We start from the raw sequence: 16,839 nt of genomic DNA on the forward strand, positions 1-16,839 counted from the left end.
ACCTCCCTTCTGCTAAGTTGCGTTGCTTTGAGGTTGCCGACGTAGGCCGAAGCGGTGACCTATCGACAGTAAAGCGGTGACCTATCGAATTCACTATCTCGGACTAGTTCATGTATTAAGGTAAGCATTGTGCCTTCCAACTCTCCAGATCGTAATTTCTACCGCGAAACCTCTTCGATAACTCACCTTAACAACCAACCACTTCACCATGGCGTGCGGAGGAGGTTGCTGTGGCCCTAAGAATGCGGCAGCGACATCTACCGCGAATTCAGATGTCGCTTCTACAGCCACCGTTGAGCAGTCAACAGAGACATCGAGCAGCGCGACGGCGACTAGCCAGCCCGGAGTGAATGCAACACTCGCTTCTTCTAGTTCTGAGCCTACTGCCTCTCGCGCTAGCGTCAACACTCCCGAGGATGCGACGACAAAGCCAAAGAGTTCGTGCTGCTCATCTTCAACAACTCCGCAATCGAAAGAAGCGAAATCGCCTTGTGCTTCGACACAGCCAGCGGAAGAGGCTAAGCTGAGCATGTCGTGCTGCTCAACATCGGCATCTGAGAACATAACGCCATCCAGCTCATGCTGTGAACCATCAGCTCTTCAAGATTCGAAAGCATCCAAGTCTTGCTGCTCTTCATCAGCACCCGAAGAGCAAAAGCCGACAGGCTCCTGCGGTTCACCATCGGAAATTGTAGCCTCGAAGCCGAAAGGCTCATGTTGCTCATCGTCGGCACCCGCGAAACCAAAGCCGACGGCCTCATGCTGTACATCGTCTACGCCGGTGAAATCCGAGACAAGAGGGTGTGGCAGCAGCAGCACGAACAAAACGGTTGCACCAACTTCATGCATTGGCAAGACCAAAGATGATTGCTGCGGGATCGATAGCAATAGCATCTCTGGAGAAACCTGTACCAGCAGCTGTTGCGCAATCGATAACAATGACGGTGTGAAGACTGCCATATCCCCACCGAAGTCCTCCTGCTGCACGCCGGCACCCAAGGAGTGTTCCAACCCCCAACCAGCATCTTGCTGTCCCCCGAAAGGCGCGTCGAAATGCTGCAGCAACAAGAAAGCGGCTGTGGTGAACACCACCGAGATAGCAGGCGACAACACCGACATCGAAAAAGGCGGCGTCGTACGCGAACACGTGGCCATCAGCGTCTCAGGCATGACCTGCACAGGATGCGAGACAAAACTCCAGCGAACCCTCGGCAGTCTGAACTACGTCAGCAAACTGCAGACCAGCCTCGTCCTCGCGCGCGTCGAGCTAGACATCAACACCAACCTCGCGACCGCCGACGATGTCGTCAAACACCTGCACCGCACAACCGAATTCAAATGCGAGATTGTGTCGAATCAAGGCTGTAGTCTGGATCTCGTCTGCTCGGGCGACCCTTCAGCTTTGGTCAATGGACAGTGGCCGGAGGGAGTGCTGGATGTGCGTCGCCTGGGCAAACAAACTATACGCGTGGACTACGATGCGAAGATAATAGGGGCGAGGGATTTGATGAGCGACGAGTGGAGCCAGTCGCTGCAACTTGCACCACCGTGTCCCGATTCTTCCTTGGAAGCTGGTAGCAGACACGTCCGCAACATGGGCTTGTTGACATTGCTTTCTGCCATCTTGACTATTCCCGTGTTGGTCATGGCATGGGCTCCTCTTCCCGAGCGCGAGATCGCGTATGGCTCTGCGTCGCTTGCACTTGCAACTATCGTCCAAGTTGTAATTGCCGGACCTTTCTATCCGAAGGCTCTCAAGGCTTTAGTCTTCTCAAATGTCATTGAGATGGATCTGCTCATCGTCCTGAGTACAAGCGCCGCGTACATCTTCTCGGTTGTTTCCTTTGGCTTTTTGGTCAGTGGAAAACCTCTATCGACGGGCGAGTTCTTCGAGACGAGTACACTGCTGGTCACTCTTATCATGGTCGGTCGTTGGGTGGCGTCGCTGGCACGCCAAAAGGCGGCAGAGTCCATCAGCATCCGTTCCCTGCAAACTCCTACGGCCATACTAGTCGACGACGCAGAAGAGCGAGAGATCGATGCCAGGCTGCTGCAATACGGAGATACTTTCAAGGTTGCACCAGACTCGCGCATCCCCACGGACGGTACCGTCATCTCCGGCTCTTCTGAGATCGACGAGTCGATGTTGACAGGCGAAGCCCAACCCGTAGAGAAGCACGCCAGGTCTCCTGTCATCGCTGGTACAATCAACGGAAGCGGAACGCTCACCGTGCGCCTCACCCGATTACCTGGCGACAACACCATCACGACTATTGCAGGCATGGTTGACGAAGCAAAGCTTTCCAAGCCCAAGATCCAAGAGATTGCCGATACCGTAGCCAGCTACTTCGTTCCCGTCGTAGTCGCCCTGACAATTATCACGTTCGTCATCTGGGTCGCCATCGGCGTTGCCGTACGGCATCAATCAGGCTCCGAAGCGACCATCGAAGCGATCACATATGCCATCACAGTCTTGATCGTCTCATGCCCCTGCGCCATCGGCCTCGCGGTCCCCATGGTCATCGTCATCGCATCCGGTGTCGCGGCGAAACGCGGTGTAGTCTTCAAGACAGCGGGCAGCATCGAAGTCGCATACAAAACCACGGATGTAGTGTTCGACAAGACTGGTACGTTGACGGCAGGGAAGCTGGCAGTGGTGCGGGAGGAGTATGCGGAGGTGGGCGGGGAAGCGAAGGCTCTCTTGCTGGGTCTGCTGCAGAACATTAAGCATCCCGTCTCGGCAGCCATCGCCACACATCTCGCGTCGCAGGGAGTGTCTGCTTCAACGGTACCGGATGCTAAAGTCGTGACTGGTAAAGGTGTTGAAGGAACGGTTGATGGCCAGAAGCTGCGCGCCGGTAACTCGAGATGGCTCGAGCTGTCCGACGATCCGCGCGTCCGTTCCATGCTGTCCGAAGGCCTCACCACGGTTTGCTTCACCGTCGACAACGCGCTCGTAGCCGTTTTCGGTCTACAAGACACGCTACGACCTGATGCAGCCTCTACTATTGACCATCTCCGACGCAGCGATATCAATGTCCACATTCTATCTGGCGATGACGACGGCGCTGTCAAAGCCATTGCCGCGCAGCTCAACGTCTCGGAACACACCGTCCGCTCTCGTTGCTCGCCGGCGGACAAGCAGACGTACATCAAGGATCTGCTCGCAACACCTTCTACAACACCATCAACTGGCAAATCCCGGAAGCCGATCGTCATGTTCGTAGGCGACGGCACGAACGACGCCGTTGCTCTTGCTCAAGCTACGATCGGCGTCCATGTCTCGAGCGGAACTGATATCGCGCAATCCGCTGCCGATGTTGTGCTCGTCCGTCCTAGCCTTTCGGGTGTGTTGACTATCATCAATGTGAGTAGAAAGGCCATACATAGGGTTGCATTCAACTTTGGATGGAGCTTCGTTTACAATACTTTTGCGGTTCTGTTGGGCGCGGGCGCTTTCGTGCATGCAAGGATACCGCCTGAGTTTGCTGGGTTGGGAGAGTTGGTCAGTGTACTGCCGGTAGTGCTGGCGGCAGTCTTGTTGAAATGGTCGAAAGTATGAGGATGGGCTCATACGTTCAGTAAGGCAACTTACCTGAACATGGCATTATCAGTGTTCGTTGTCCTCGCTCATGGTACGAGCATCCTAAAGCTATCAATTATCATAGCTGCAACGACAAGATATACCATTAGAATGAAGTCATTATGAGTCATGGTCCTCAGATCTTAGGCAGACATTAATTCGTAATCCAGTACTGAAGTAAAATACTCAAACACGTGGAGTTCAACGGGGTATCATGCAACTAATCAACTGTCTCCCCAGCACCAAATCTCTCCAGCTCAAGGCAAAAGCTTTTGCTCGAACTCATGTCGCTCGCGGTACTTAGCCAGAGCGATCGGAACCTCTCCACTGTACCCCAGCTCGCCCTGCGCCTTCTCCAGCTTCCTAGTCACTTTGCCGACAAGCCGAGCGATCCAACGATCGTTGGCCATGGCGTGTACAGTGTTCTGGCCGGCTTTGCGCATGCCCACCATGGTCTTGTTCGACGCATCCTTGAAGCCAGAGTCCACCTTCTTTAGGAATGCCTTAAAGCCATTGTCGTCATTGGCATTCAGTGTGGTCCCTGAGACTTCGCTGCTGTTGGTGTTGACTGACGCAAGACTACTAGCTTCGCTGTCAGATGTGGTGACACGCCTCAGCTCGCGAAGGACCTTGGCCTCCTCGAAGTCCTTATCCGACTCGATGACCTTGGTGGCTTTAACAATTGCGGCGACAAAGTTAAGAAGGTCTTGGTGGAACTGTGCCGGGAGATGGGCATGTGCGTTGACATGCATAGAAGTCTCGTCTCTCTTCAGCTTTCCGAGCTCTTTGAGATCCCGGACTTGCTTCGGGGTAGGTTCGGCTTCTTTTATGGCAGATTCCATCTCAAGCAGGTCGAAGTCGCTCTTCTTCTCCGGGAAGATGTGCTCATGGTGGGGAAACAGGAATGTGGGAATCGTGAGAACAGCATCCGCACCTCCTAATCGTACAACTTGCTTAAGTTCGACGGCATCCGGAAGAATCCTGTAAGCCATGACATCGGAGATCTTGAAGTGGGTCGTGATGTTGTAATTGGTGTTGATGGGGAAGTGGGCTTCGCTAGCAATCGGGCCCAATTCCACAGCGAAATTGGCATCTGCGCACCAGGCTGATATCCGCGCTTCCAATCTACGAATCTCGGCATCTTGGGCTGAGTAATGCTTGAAGAAATATTTTTGCATCAAGACAGTGAACCACTTTCCTGAGCCAGCTGCCGTGACAGACTTGAACTTGACAGGATGGAAGTAGCAGATGGGGCTGAGCATCAAGCGGTAGAGGAAGGGTAGCCGATGTAAGAATTTCTTTACATTTGGGTACGATGTTTTGCGAAGAGTGGAGACTCTGATCGACTTGGTCGGTGGGTGAGGTATCGAGGGTTGCCCGTGGATCTGGGTACAAATCGCTGCCCGGAAATCATCGAGGTTTTCAATATCCAAGCGCACTCCCGGTTCTTCTTTTGACTTCTTCGCGTTTCTTGTGTCCTTTTCGTCGTCGGTCAAGCCAGCCTCCGCTCGTGCCTTCGATGCCTCTACCAGCCCCTCCTTTGCTTTTGTAATGGCGCTTGTGTCGTTGATATAGCGCACCAGCTCTTTGTACTTTGTGTGGGCGCGCTCCTCATCTGGTGAGATCTTCTTGACAGATGAGAATGCGGATTTGGTGTCTTCAGCCTCAGTCGGTATTTTCCCCGCCGTAAGGTTTCTGACCATTTCAGCCGGGCGGCCGTTGGCGTTGCCTTTCATCGTTGCCGCTCTGAGGATGGCAGTGTTGGTGACGACTACAGATTCGTCGTCATCTGGTTCTGGAACACCGTACTGTACGTCTCCAAAAGTGACTTCCCAATCCCCACCCTTCACATTCGCATACACATCGTCGACAGTTATCTCGCGGAAGAGGGGCACGACGACTTTGTCGACTTGAATGCCGAGTTCAATGTCGTCAGCGAGCTTTATCCCGGCTTCAACTCCATGAGCAACAAGTGTCATTGTGGAGAGTGAGAGCGTGACTCCCCGGACGACGAAAAGTCCCTTGACTTCGGTGTCAATCTCAAGAGCAGGTAGGTCGAAGAAGGCTATCTGATCGTTGATAAAGTGCAGGTCTCGTAGGAAAGTCTTTCGTAGCGTGCGGCGTGCCAAAGCAGCCGGTGCTTCGAATTGGAAGAGGCAGGTGATGAAGAGAACAGGCCAACAGAGGGACCAGAATACCCAGTACAGAAGCCATGATGTCGCGCATACTGCGTAAATGAAGTTGACAGTTGCAAAGATGGTCCAGACGGGAACGAAGGGTAAGATACGATGGCCATAAGCCTCGCCTAGGAGGATAGCGTAGACAAGTATGGGCGCTCCAGAGATAACCCATCGTAGCGGCCAGGAGAGAGTAAGGGCTGCCAAAAGAGTGGCAGTGAGAAAGGCATCCGGTATTAGTCTACTGGTAAGCTCGCGTTTGCGTTCTGGCTCAAGCGAAGGCCCAGGTGCAGTCGGCGAAGGTACAGGTTTTCGCTTGGAAGCAGCCGGCGCTTCACGTCTCGGGGGTGAATCCATGCCTTTGAGGCTCCAGAGGGTAGAGGGGTAAGGTCAAAGGGAGTAGAGGTTCCGAGGGAGAGAAGGCATCGTGTTTGTGGAAAATGACCTAGTGCAGGCGCGGTCATTCAAGCCCTGGAGCAACTCGGCTCTGTTGGTGTGACGTCATGTCCACTGCCGTGTTCGGACTACCCCCGCACCCAAAGCAGAAGGAACAATCTGAGCCAGACCTGATTTGTCGCAGGAGAGGGCATCATGGCTGCCGCGGTTGGCCAAGACGTGTCTGTATAACCGTTGGATCACCGCTTCCACCTGTCGATCGCCTGTCCTGAAGCCCAGGTTTCCATGTATTGAACGGTGACGTAAACGCGCTAGTGGCTCATTGGTTACATCTGCAGGAACGAGGTTTGCAATGAAGGGATTAAACGGGTCTCTACCTCCCGAGGATGATTTCATTCGGGTTCTATCATGTACGGCCTGGTGGGATTCCAGACCAGGTCCCATTCGAGAACCATGTACCCGCTCTCGTAAAGTCGCTATATGCTACGTTGCCAAACAGTTTATAATTGATGAACCCAAACCGGAAGTACTCATCTTTCGCATCATCCGAACGACTCCAGGTGAAGTTTCCTGTGTCGCTTCCACCAATGCCCCGATACCTTTCCACATCGTTGACCACCACGCTGACGCCTTCATATCCGCTGAGTAGACTCTCCCATGCGAATGTAATGCTCGAACCATTCACGACAAGCTCCAAAGGGGCTGGGACACCAGATCCGAGCTGGCCATCCCCTCTCAGCGCCGCTGCAGTCTGCAGTATAGAGTCAAAATCCCATCGTGCAATACCATTGGCGAAGAGTCCAACGAGCAAGCCTTGACACAGCAAGCTCACACGTGTCTGCATCGCAGTACCTGGAAGGAGTAGGAGGGCGATTATGTAGTGGTGTATCCTAAGTGTAAGCTTCGGCATAGCTGCAAGGATACCCAGCCCAAGGCCCAATGTAGCGTATAGTGCAAGATAGCGTGGCAGTCGCCCTTCCTTACGGAAACACCATGCTTGGTACAAAACGACGGCAAACAAAATCAGCACGATGATTACTAATGCTGTGATAGCACCAGGCTGTTGTCGGATGTCGTTTCCTGTAAGCCGCTGTATGGGTATACGTTCAAATGTATAATTACCCAGTGCGCCAACCCAGGCACCGCCTACCCAGAGTATGGTCTTTTCGATTTGCGCCCTGCAGTTACGCAGAGACTTGCGAACACTGAACTGATAGAAGAGGGTAGCAGCCAATGCCGCAGGCAAGAAGCGGCCAAGTGTTGTAGAGGCCAAGGAGGCGTAGTTTGAGTACGAGGGCGGATCTGATGCCATGCCGGTCTGGAAGAACAGAATCGTAAAGACGGGCGCAAAGAACGTCGCAGGGCTCGTGGTGAAGATGCCGAACAGAGCAGTGAAGATTGTCGAGAGGATCAGCAGATTCCAGCGCGGGTCTTCACATTTGGCCGAAGCCTCGTCAAAGGTAAAGGACATTGGAAAGTGCGAGTCGAAGCCAATGCTGCTGATGCCATGTTGTGTCACAGCGCCGAAGCTGTCGCGCTCTCCTACCAAGGAGAGAACACCGCAACCGCCGCTGCCATCACTGATTACTCCAGCGTGGATGGCCGCCGAGCATATGAACGAGTCCCCGCGATATACGAGCCCATCGCCCTGGGAATCCGGCGTGCCGCCAATCACCAGGGATCGATAGTTTATAACCTGCGGACCGATTGCGCGAGGGTTTAGGACTTGGGCGCTCGAGCAACCGGCGGGGCAGACGAAGGCGAACGAGGCGTTGGAGAAGGGGAGGCAGTTGCGGCCGTCGGGTCCGCAGCTCTCTGTAGAAGGCCTGGCGACGATCAGTACAGTCATCACAGCTTCGAGTACAAGAGGAGAGGCCCTACCACAGGTTGTTGATACACGACAGCTTGACAGGCGCCCCGAACCCTCCGACGTCAGACGGAAGCCCGCCGTCACTGATGACTACCGCGAAGACAACAATCCACACGATGCATGCCGCCGCATACACGCAGATACGCATCCATTCTGGCAGCCGCGCGAGCAGACGCACAGGCAGCGTCTGCCAGCGCTCAAGAAAAGGCGTAATCGTGTATCTGCTCGGAGGCTTCGGCCCTTTGATCCAGTCGACAACCTTGCGGCTCCAGCGAGCGACGGGCACCGGCGTGCGCGCGCTGAGCCTTTTCCTCCATGGCGGGGTGACTTCTAAGTTCTGACTATTCGGTGCGACGCGGTCACGGGAAGGGTCGCGTTTGGTCCCATGCTCGAGGTCGATAGTTTCCGGCACCGCGCGCTCGGGCGTGTCGCGTGCGGCCATTCGGGGGGTACACGTGCGAAAAGAACGACGACAGCGGCTATGAACACGCGATTATCATGTTGCAGAAATGCCAGAATACGAACAATAAGTATGCGACAAGGGAATATCGACCTAGACTGAGGTGGCGCACGGCAAGCATCATCGACTCGGACGGCTGCTGGATTGATCCACTTCGCCGCGCCCGCGAGGCCTCAGAGGCTGGTTCCGATGCACCCGCGAGCTAAACACCCAGTGGTCCTCTTACTCTACAACCCCATCCCGGATGCTACAATACCGCTGAATTACACCTCGTTGTGTGAGGCCGGATACGAGTGCCGAAGCCAGGCACAGCCACCCTCGCTGCATGAGTTTGCCGAGTCGGAGCTGAGCATGCCTCACGTTGGCACCGTCGAAAATGTCGCGACAATTCCATAATGAACAACCCATCATTACTGTTTCTGATCGCGAGCAAAAGACGAACATGTTAGAACACACTCCATGGCAAGAATCAACAATGCGCTGCTGTTTTATCAAGAGTACAAGTCATCTGTAAATCTGACCTATATGAGCTGACAGCAAGGCTCCCGTTCCTTTTTTTGTATCATCAACCGGACGGCCTCCATCAACTAGATGCGTACCACGCGGCCATCGCAGTGGCGTCCATTGTTCAGACCGGTCTCGAAGTTCCCGCCGCATGCGCTACGTTTCGAGTGTCGACACAAACTTTGGCGTCCTCTACGAAACAAGTGCACGTTTGGAGGAACCCCATGAAGCGGATACAATACCCCGAAAACCGTAGCTGGTGCACTACATGGTCTCAAATAGGCGACAGATCTCCCTGGTACAGGGATCGTGCTGGTCATGTTTGGTACTGAAAAGTCGCGGTGGGCGTTCCCTTGACCAACCGCATCTCGTGGTAGCAGCCCACACCGAAACGTTCACCCGCTTCAGCACGTTTTTGGCATCTGGTACTTTTTGTATGGAACCACTATTAGCCGGCTGGGGTATGGCACCCGCGTTACTGCCATTTCAATATCCTCGCGTGCTGTGAATCTTCCTCGCCTCTATGGGAATCTTACCTCGCAATGGCTGCACCGAGCAGACCATATGATACCCCACCGGTGCTGGTACGCCGTAACAATCCAAGGATGGCAGTTACGCCCATCGTAGCCGAGGGCAAGAATGAGGAGAATATGGACACAACTTCGTGGAAAGGCTGGACGAGATCCCAACAATCGGATACGAGCAAGAACCTAACTCCGGAAGGTGCACCACCAATGCCATCGTCACGGTCACTGGACTCTCTTATGGGTACACAGGGTGTACTCCCATCGCAGTCCGAACAGCTCTCAACACTGGCCGTACCAACGCCTACCGATGGCCAGGGATCAACACGTCAGGCTTTCGCCGCACCTTCGTTATCGATGAATGCCACCTCGACTTTCTCTCTTAACTTTGTAGCATCTACCATCCGGCCAACCCTTACTGTGCAAGCAGATGCTATCGCGATGAACGAGGCCATGACCATCCAACCTGCTTCAACTGCAGTCCCAGGCCTTCTAGCGGACTCTTTCGCACAGGATGAAATTGCAGCCCTTCCCGGTGTCAACCAAGACGACCCTTCATTGGGAACAGTACCTGGAATGAACCAAGGTAAGCTCTTGATGAAGAACACGCCTTGGAGACGTGCATGGAGTGTTGACTTTCATCTCTTTAGAAACTCCTGTGCTGTTGACTACACCTGTAGTGACACCTCTCGCAACCCCTGAGAGTTCGACTGCACCGTCTGCAACTTCGGCGATGACAGTGGGCAAACCCATGCCGGGAAAAAATCAACCGAAGCCCACAATGGATATTTCTGCAGTGTCATTCATGATTCTGAGCGACTCCCGTCCAACGGCTATGTCAACTACGTCGTCTTTGTCGGCAGTGAGCACAGCCACTGAATCCTCTACGAGTTCTTTCTCCCAGCCGCCGACATTGGTCATCTCGACTTCATCACCGACAGCATCCTCGACAACGACAAAGCCTTCATCGCTACCTCCAGTTCTCACTTTTGTCACCGTCACGCGAACAGCAGAAGGCAAAGAAGACATCCAGCCATCCACTCAAACTATACTGGCGCCACAAGCTGTGACTACACGACAATCCGTATCCTCAGGGCTTCGCACATTGTCCCTAGCTTCCGGATCAGCCATACCTTCCAGTCTGGCCACCGCCGTCAGTGTTGAGCCGCAGCACGGTTTGACCCCTCTCGCAAGAACACTGTTCATTCTATTCGGTGTACTGGGTAAGTACCGCACCAGAGTCTTGCACGACGAATCTAACGTGAACACAGGCTTCGTCACGATTCTCCTCGCCATCGGTGTAACCCTGATAATGCGATCGAACAGAAGGCGCGGACAAGCAGCCCGACAACAAGCCGCTGGAAGCCCCGTCAAAGACATCGAAGAATACGATGGCTACGGAAACATAACCCGCGTATCCGCCAACAGCTCAATCAAAAACTTCCTAACCGAGCCCGAAAAAGCCATTGTGAACCGCGCCGCTACGCCAGACGGAGAACCAGACGTAAGCACCCTCCAACCCCAAACCCAATACAACGACGCTGACAGACCTACTCAGGCAAGCACAAGACCCTCCAACACCCTCACCGAAGCCATCAACTCCTTCATAACCAAATCGCGTCGCCTAACATACAAAATATCGCCCTGAACCCTGTATGCAGTACCGAAGAGGTGGATTCAACACATGCTCGAACGGGTCACCAGCGCAACCTCGTACTATAATCGTTGCAGGACTTGATAATCAATTGTACATAGCATGACAAGACTGTATATACAAGATGGACATCGTTACAATAATCATACAAAATGGGTTGTGAACCTTTGACCTCCACACTACTAGCCTCACGTGTGTACCAACTGATCCGTACCTAGGTAATATGCGTAGCAAGACGACACCAAAGCCGCGCATGATACAGTAGCTAGTACCCGAAGCACCACACTATCACGCCTCAATCAGCACCTTCAAAAAAGCCGCTCGTTCCATCCATCTATCTGGCTAGCGGAAGTAACTAGTTTACTGCGGCGTAGCGGCGTAGTCCTTGCGGAAAGCGCTAGCGCTCGAAGTGCTTACCAGCATGAGCGTTAGTGGCTGTTAGTGCTGGGTTCGACGGACCCCACGCCGGACTTGCTACTTAGGGTAGGTTTTGGGGTGGTCAGCTTGCGGGATGTGGGAATGGCCTGGGAGGGGGGGTGGAGGGTATGATGGATAAAGGTTGTGTGGGCGGGAGGAATGTGTGTTGGGTTTGGGATGGGCGAGGCTGAGGGGTGGGTTTGAGGGTATGGGATGATCGATGCGAGGGGGGTTGTCTTGGAGATGTGGGATGGGGATGCATGTTGATTCGTTTAATACTTAGTTTTTGCCTGATTGCTGTAGACGTTGGAGAATGGTAGGTTTTGTCTGGCTTCCACAGACTTGGCGTGCCTTGTTCTGGGGTTGGTGTCGTACGATACGGGCAGGCTAGCTACCTTGCAGCAGCCCTGTAAGCGTGCAGAACGTCTTGATTATAATAGCTTGTATGCACCTCTTTTGCTATATGTGACAAATGATGGTAAACGAATGAATGAGTTGCTCATCAAATTGGGAAAAGAATCTAGCGATACCCAAGGCAGATGACCTCCTGGCTAGGTAGGAGCAAAGAATGCCCTATAGTAGACGTGCAAGTACACAGTCTCCTCGCCAACTTCGACATCTCCTGGCAATGGAAACTCCATCTTGTCTGTCTCTAGGAATCCTGCATCGGACATTAGTTTGAAGAAAACTGCTTCGCTTGAGTGGCGCATTTTCATTGCGATGGCAATCCTGACTTTAGGGTTTGCTCTGGAGAGTCGTGCAAGCGTTTTGACTAGTGCGGGGCTGTAGTTTCAAGTCAGCAGTATTCCAGACATGTGAAGTGGGTGAGGGGAAGCATACCTGCTGTCTGGGTTGTAGGTGCAATCAGCAGCGAGAATAAGATCGAGAGGTTCTGAGCTGGTCTGTACTTCACCAGGTAACTCTGCATCCCAGTCCAGTTTCATGAACGCGAGTGATGCACCTGGTGCTTTGACTGCCGAGTCGATGTTTCGCTCAACGATCTCTCTAGCTTCTGGAAGGTCGGTCAAGAGAACTTTCGAATTGGACACGGTCTGAGCGATTGCAATGCCGACCATCCCGCAGCCAGTGCCAAGTTCGAGGACATTCAGATGAGGTTCAGATGCAATACCATATGGTAGTAATGCTTCTGCTAGGCTGGATTTTGGATTATCCAGAGCTGTCATCTGGGATGAGAGTGTGATACCAGCGTCCCTGATATATGATCAGCACCTCAAATAGATTGTATCAGAATTGGATATGCATACCATAGATGCCTCGCTATGCTTTCTCCCGTCTCTTCCCAGATGGTAGTGATAGGTCCGTCTGGCAGCTTGAACCGTCTTTCGACTAATTTCAGAGCATCTTGGTCTGACGCGAAAGGTGGGCTCCAGGCAGATACAACACCCCGAGCGCCTTTTTCTGCTATGGCTGCAAAGTCATCGTGTCTTCGTTTCGGCTCCCCACCCACTCTTACTCGCAAACTGGAGTGAGAAGCTTGAGATTTAGGGAGCGGGAAAGTTATGGGCAGACTGCGCATGCCGGCTGTCCATTGCACGGTGGACCATACTATCACGCTTTCTTCTGACCCATCTGTACTTGCTGACAACTCTGCTGCTAGCTGGATGTCGTAAGGGAGAAAAGAATCCCCAAGGTCTGAAGTAATGGTAATCAGACAGTGGACTTGCTTTCTCGACGTGCCCTTTTCAGCGACTACGCGGGGACTTTTGAGGAAGCGGACGTATCGCATGGTTCATTGTAGGATTGGTCGGAAGGGGCGTGCCGAAAGCAGCAAGACTGTGGGGGTGAAAGGCTGGATTGATGTGGGGTGCTGGGACGGCTGGCGCAGGGCTGGGGAATCTGAACCTAGAGCGCCAACCGAGCCGCATCTCATCGACCACGTCGTCATACCTCAGTGTGTCAGCGTGAATGCGCCTGCTGTCCTGTTGAAGCCAATGCGCTGTCGCATCGCAGCACTCTGCTGCTCCACGCAATACCCACCCGCTTCCACTGAGTGCTAGTCACCGTCGTCGTCATCGTCACCATGTACCGTCGCAGCGACCCGCGGTGGAATCGCACGCTCCATCAGATCACGGAAAACCTCGAGCACGCAAACGAATCGGCGCAGGAGAATATCTACGGCTTCACGCAGCGCTATGTTAATCCGTGCTTCTCGTCGATAACCCAATGCGTCAACGCGTGCACGGCGCCATGCTTCCCAGCGCACAACGACCGCCGGCGCAATCGCGGGCGGTCACGAGGCCGGGCAGAAGTCAGCTTTGACTTCTACGACGACTGGGAGGACGATGAGAACGACGGCCTGCTGGGCTGGGGCAGCGACAACCTCGACCGCTTCCTCGGCGGCGCTGCCAATTATGGCGCAACATCGCAGCCTGGCCGACAGAGCGGCATGAGCTATGGACAGCGAAATCGCGACCCGAGATACAACACGCCGCGCCGGAAAAGCACGACGCTGCCACGAGATGGCGCCCAGGACCCGACTCTCATCCCGAGTTCCTCGTACTTTGGCTTCTTGGGACGGTTGCCTTTCAAGATTGGCGGCAGAGGACTGCGATACAAGCCCTCGGCCGCAGACCTCATAGAGCATCCAGGCGCAACAAGAAGAAACCGTGAGGAGGAAGAGCCACTGATAGAGGACAGCGACGAGGATGCGCTCGACGGGCCCGAGAACAAAGGCCACCGCCGACAGCGAAGCAACACGCACACATCGGGCCACACAACCGACTCCCTCAGCTCGCGAGGCGACATCTTCCCGAGCGAAGACGAGCTGGAAGACGCCGTGCCCCTCGACGACGAATTCACCATCGCCCTCGAGCGCCGCACAACAGGGCAATGGAACGAAGACACGCCCAGCAGCAACAAGGCCCGCTCAAGCAAGAGCAAGCGCCCCTCCGCATCCCGCGTATCCACGCGCACGCTCTCCTCTCGCAACACAAGCAACTCGGACAAACCGCCCCTCTCCGCGCGCTCCGTCTCAGAAACAATCGAACAAGTTCCCCCCACGCTCGACGAGCTCTCGAAAGAAGAGGAACGGCTTCGTTTAGAAGAGGAGAGGGAAGTCAGTCGCAAACGCCAGGAAGCGCAACAACTCGCCGTCAAGCGCGGTCTAGCGCCCGATCAACCTCTCTCCACCAAATCTAGTACGCCTCGTTCTGCGTCGCCAGCGCGACTTATGACAACGGTAGACTCGACTGTATCTCCGCTTGTACGCACGCCCGTTGGCGAGACTGCGCCGTCGATGGATCAAAGCGATGCGATTCCTTTCCCGAGTTTCGTAGATACGCAGACGATGCCGGATAGTAGTGCGTTCTATGTGGATGAGAGCGATTACTCGAGTAAGGCTGTTACACCGAATCGACCATTGTCTATCAAAGACGAGGTGAGAGAAGAAGACGAAAGAGGGGGAGTTGGTGAAGAGCCATTTGTTCCGGCTAGGTTACCGCATTTTGGGTCTGGATAGACACTGGGGTAGACGGAGAAATAGATCGGGCTTGCAAGATGATGGGCATATATTGTACTGTTATGATGATATGTAATGGGCATATGAAGAGACGCAGCGGGTAGCATGTGTTGTAATATAACAGTCTGAGCGATTCGATTCAATTCATCTTGTCAATATTACTATCGGTTGGCTAAAAGCCCATGTTGCCAAATGTAATCTGCTTCTTGGTCAACCCTTGGTATATCTCATCTAGCACGCCTCTCTTCCTTTTCTTATCCACCTCCTTCTCTTCCCGCTCCAGTTGCTCGTCCTCGTCTGCTTCAGCGTCTTCTTCCGTTCGCGGCGTCCATGCCGCTATACTGCCATCGGCATGCGCAGAATACATCTCTACGTGATGTGGCCGCCACGCTAGACTTGTGATTCTATCCTTGATATTGCGTTGTCCCTTTGCTGTTGCACCAGACGTACTAGGTGGTTTGTTCGTCTGGGGCTGCTGTGAGCGGCGCAGACGGCGGATAAGCTTGCCGTCAAAGAGCTCGTAGCTAAGTATCTCATGCTCGTTGGGATAGAACATGAGATCAGCACCTGGCTGGAGGTTCTGCGTGGGTGCAAGTACGGGGATACGCGGCGCAAGGCCAGAGTTTTTGACCATGGGGCCGAAGTTTGCGAGGGTATTGGCGCCGGTATCCGTGTCCCAGACGCGTATTCGCGCATCGTGGCCGCAGGAGACTAGGTGTTTGCCGTCCTCTGTCCATACGAGCCCGTTCACGGCGTCTCTGTGCGCTTGTGCGTTGGTAGAGTTGCGTGTAAACGACGCGGGCTTCCCTAGTATGCCGACTGAGTCCTCGAGATCCAGTACGCCCAGCTCACCGACGCTGCGGCGTACATCCCAGAAGCGTACACTGCCGTCTGTAGCTCCGCTCGCGAGAATGTGTTCACGCACAGGGCTCCATGCTGTAGAGAGGATTGCGCCAGAGTGGCCCGCTAGACTGTGTGTGGTTGCGCCGGAACGCAGATCGACGAGACGGACGTTGGGGTGTTGGGTGGCGCATGCGACGAGAAGGTGCGATGCGATAGGTGACAGGGCGATGTTGTACACGACCGAGTCGAGGTCGAAAGACGCTGACGTCGCAAGTGTTTCGCTGGAGTAGAGCTTGACGGTGTGATCGTACGAGGACGTGAGGAAGGCCAGAGAATCGAAGGGATAGAATTGTATCTGCGTAATGCCCAGCTTGTGCTCTTCGCTCGTCTTGTTCACCGCCGTCAGAGGCAGACATGTCTCTCCCGCCTCGGTTGCCGTGGTCTGCGCCTCGAGATCCCATACCGCGATGGAGCTATCGGCACCTCCAGAAAGCAGATATCGTCCTTCGAACTTGTCGATTGTCAGCGCGTTTACTCCGGATATATGCGCCGGTATGCGCTCGCGTGGGTTGTCGGGAGCAGGCAGGTGCTGACTGAAGGTCACGGCGGAAGACGGTTGCAGCGCGTAGATAAGACGGGAGGCATAGGCGCGCTTGAGGACATGGTTGGGAATGAAGCCGTACGCGCGGTCGAGCACGTGTTGGGCGTTCATATGCGACTACATGCTTCGTGTGTGTTGGAGCGAGGGAAAGAAGAACCTTGGGAGGCGCAGAGGGTTCCAGGGTTATGACGTTGTAGCCTGGCGTCCACACGCGACAGGGATCTTCAGTCGCCAGACATTCACCAACGGTCTCTCAATCCTTGCAAGCGAGCCGCGTACCTTTGCACTCCGCCTTACCTTGGCACAAAAACAACGACAAACACTCCGGAGCT

At 54.2% G+C, this 16,839-nt stretch overlaps 7 protein-coding genes across 7 annotated transcripts; 3 read left to right on the plus strand and 4 right to left on the minus strand.

Moving 5' to 3' along the window:
• Positions 1-208: 208 nt before the first annotated feature.
• J4E79_006159 (uncharacterized protein) lies at positions 209-3,562 on the plus strand (the record flags this gene model as incomplete). Its single annotated transcript, XM_049355031.1, has 3 exons — positions 209-437; positions 623-829; positions 1,044-3,562. The coding sequence occupies 3 exons, from the start codon at positions 209-211 to the stop codon at positions 3,560-3,562; spliced, it is 2,955 nt and encodes a 984-aa protein (XP_049210427.1).
• A 278-nt stretch (positions 3,563-3,840) lies between these two features.
• On the minus strand, positions 3,841-6,117 carry J4E79_006160 (uncharacterized protein; the record flags this gene model as incomplete). Its single annotated transcript, XM_049355032.1, has 1 exon — positions 3,841-6,117. The coding sequence occupies one exon, from the start codon at positions 6,115-6,117 to the stop codon at positions 3,841-3,843; it is 2,277 nt and encodes a 758-aa protein (XP_049210428.1).
• A 445-nt stretch (positions 6,118-6,562) lies between these two features.
• Positions 6,563-8,468, minus strand: J4E79_006161 (uncharacterized protein; the record flags this gene model as incomplete). Its single annotated transcript, XM_049355033.1, has 2 exons — positions 6,563-7,982; positions 8,038-8,468. The coding sequence occupies 2 exons, from the start codon at positions 8,466-8,468 to the stop codon at positions 6,563-6,565; spliced, it is 1,851 nt and encodes a 616-aa protein (XP_049210429.1).
• Positions 8,469-9,595: 1,127 nt separating this feature from the next.
• On the plus strand, positions 9,596-11,162 carry J4E79_006162 (uncharacterized protein; the record flags this gene model as incomplete). The annotated part of the gene is made up of 3 exons (XM_049355034.1): positions 9,596-10,100; positions 10,312-11,018; positions 11,073-11,162. The coding sequence occupies 3 exons, from the start codon at positions 9,596-9,598 to the stop codon at positions 11,160-11,162; spliced, it is 1,302 nt and encodes a 433-aa protein (XP_049210430.1).
• Positions 11,163-12,136: 974 nt separating this feature from the next.
• J4E79_006163 (uncharacterized protein) lies at positions 12,137-12,661 on the minus strand (the record flags this gene model as incomplete). Its single annotated transcript, XM_049355035.1, has 2 exons — positions 12,137-12,368; positions 12,426-12,661. 2 exons carry the CDS (start codon positions 12,659-12,661, stop codon positions 12,137-12,139), a joined length of 468 nt encoding a protein of 155 aa, XP_049210431.1.
• Positions 12,662-13,626: 965 nt separating this feature from the next.
• J4E79_006164 (uncharacterized protein) lies at positions 13,627-15,063 on the plus strand (the record flags this gene model as incomplete). The annotated part of the gene is made up of 1 exon (XM_049355036.1): positions 13,627-15,063. One exon carries the CDS (start codon positions 13,627-13,629, stop codon positions 15,061-15,063), a length of 1,437 nt encoding a protein of 478 aa, XP_049210432.1.
• A 172-nt stretch (positions 15,064-15,235) lies between these two features.
• Positions 15,236-16,618, minus strand: J4E79_006165 (uncharacterized protein; the record flags this gene model as incomplete). Its single annotated transcript, XM_049355037.1, has 1 exon — positions 15,236-16,618. The coding sequence occupies one exon, from the start codon at positions 16,616-16,618 to the stop codon at positions 15,236-15,238; it is 1,383 nt and encodes a 460-aa protein (XP_049210433.1).
• Positions 16,619-16,839: the final 221 nt, after the last annotated feature.

Source organism: Alternaria viburni, assembly GCF_023758015.1.
Source record: "Alternaria viburni strain BMP 2772 chromosome Unknown scaffold_12, whole genome shotgun sequence".
Classification (NCBI taxonomy): Eukaryota; Fungi; Ascomycota; class Dothideomycetes; order Pleosporales; family Pleosporaceae; genus Alternaria; species Alternaria viburni.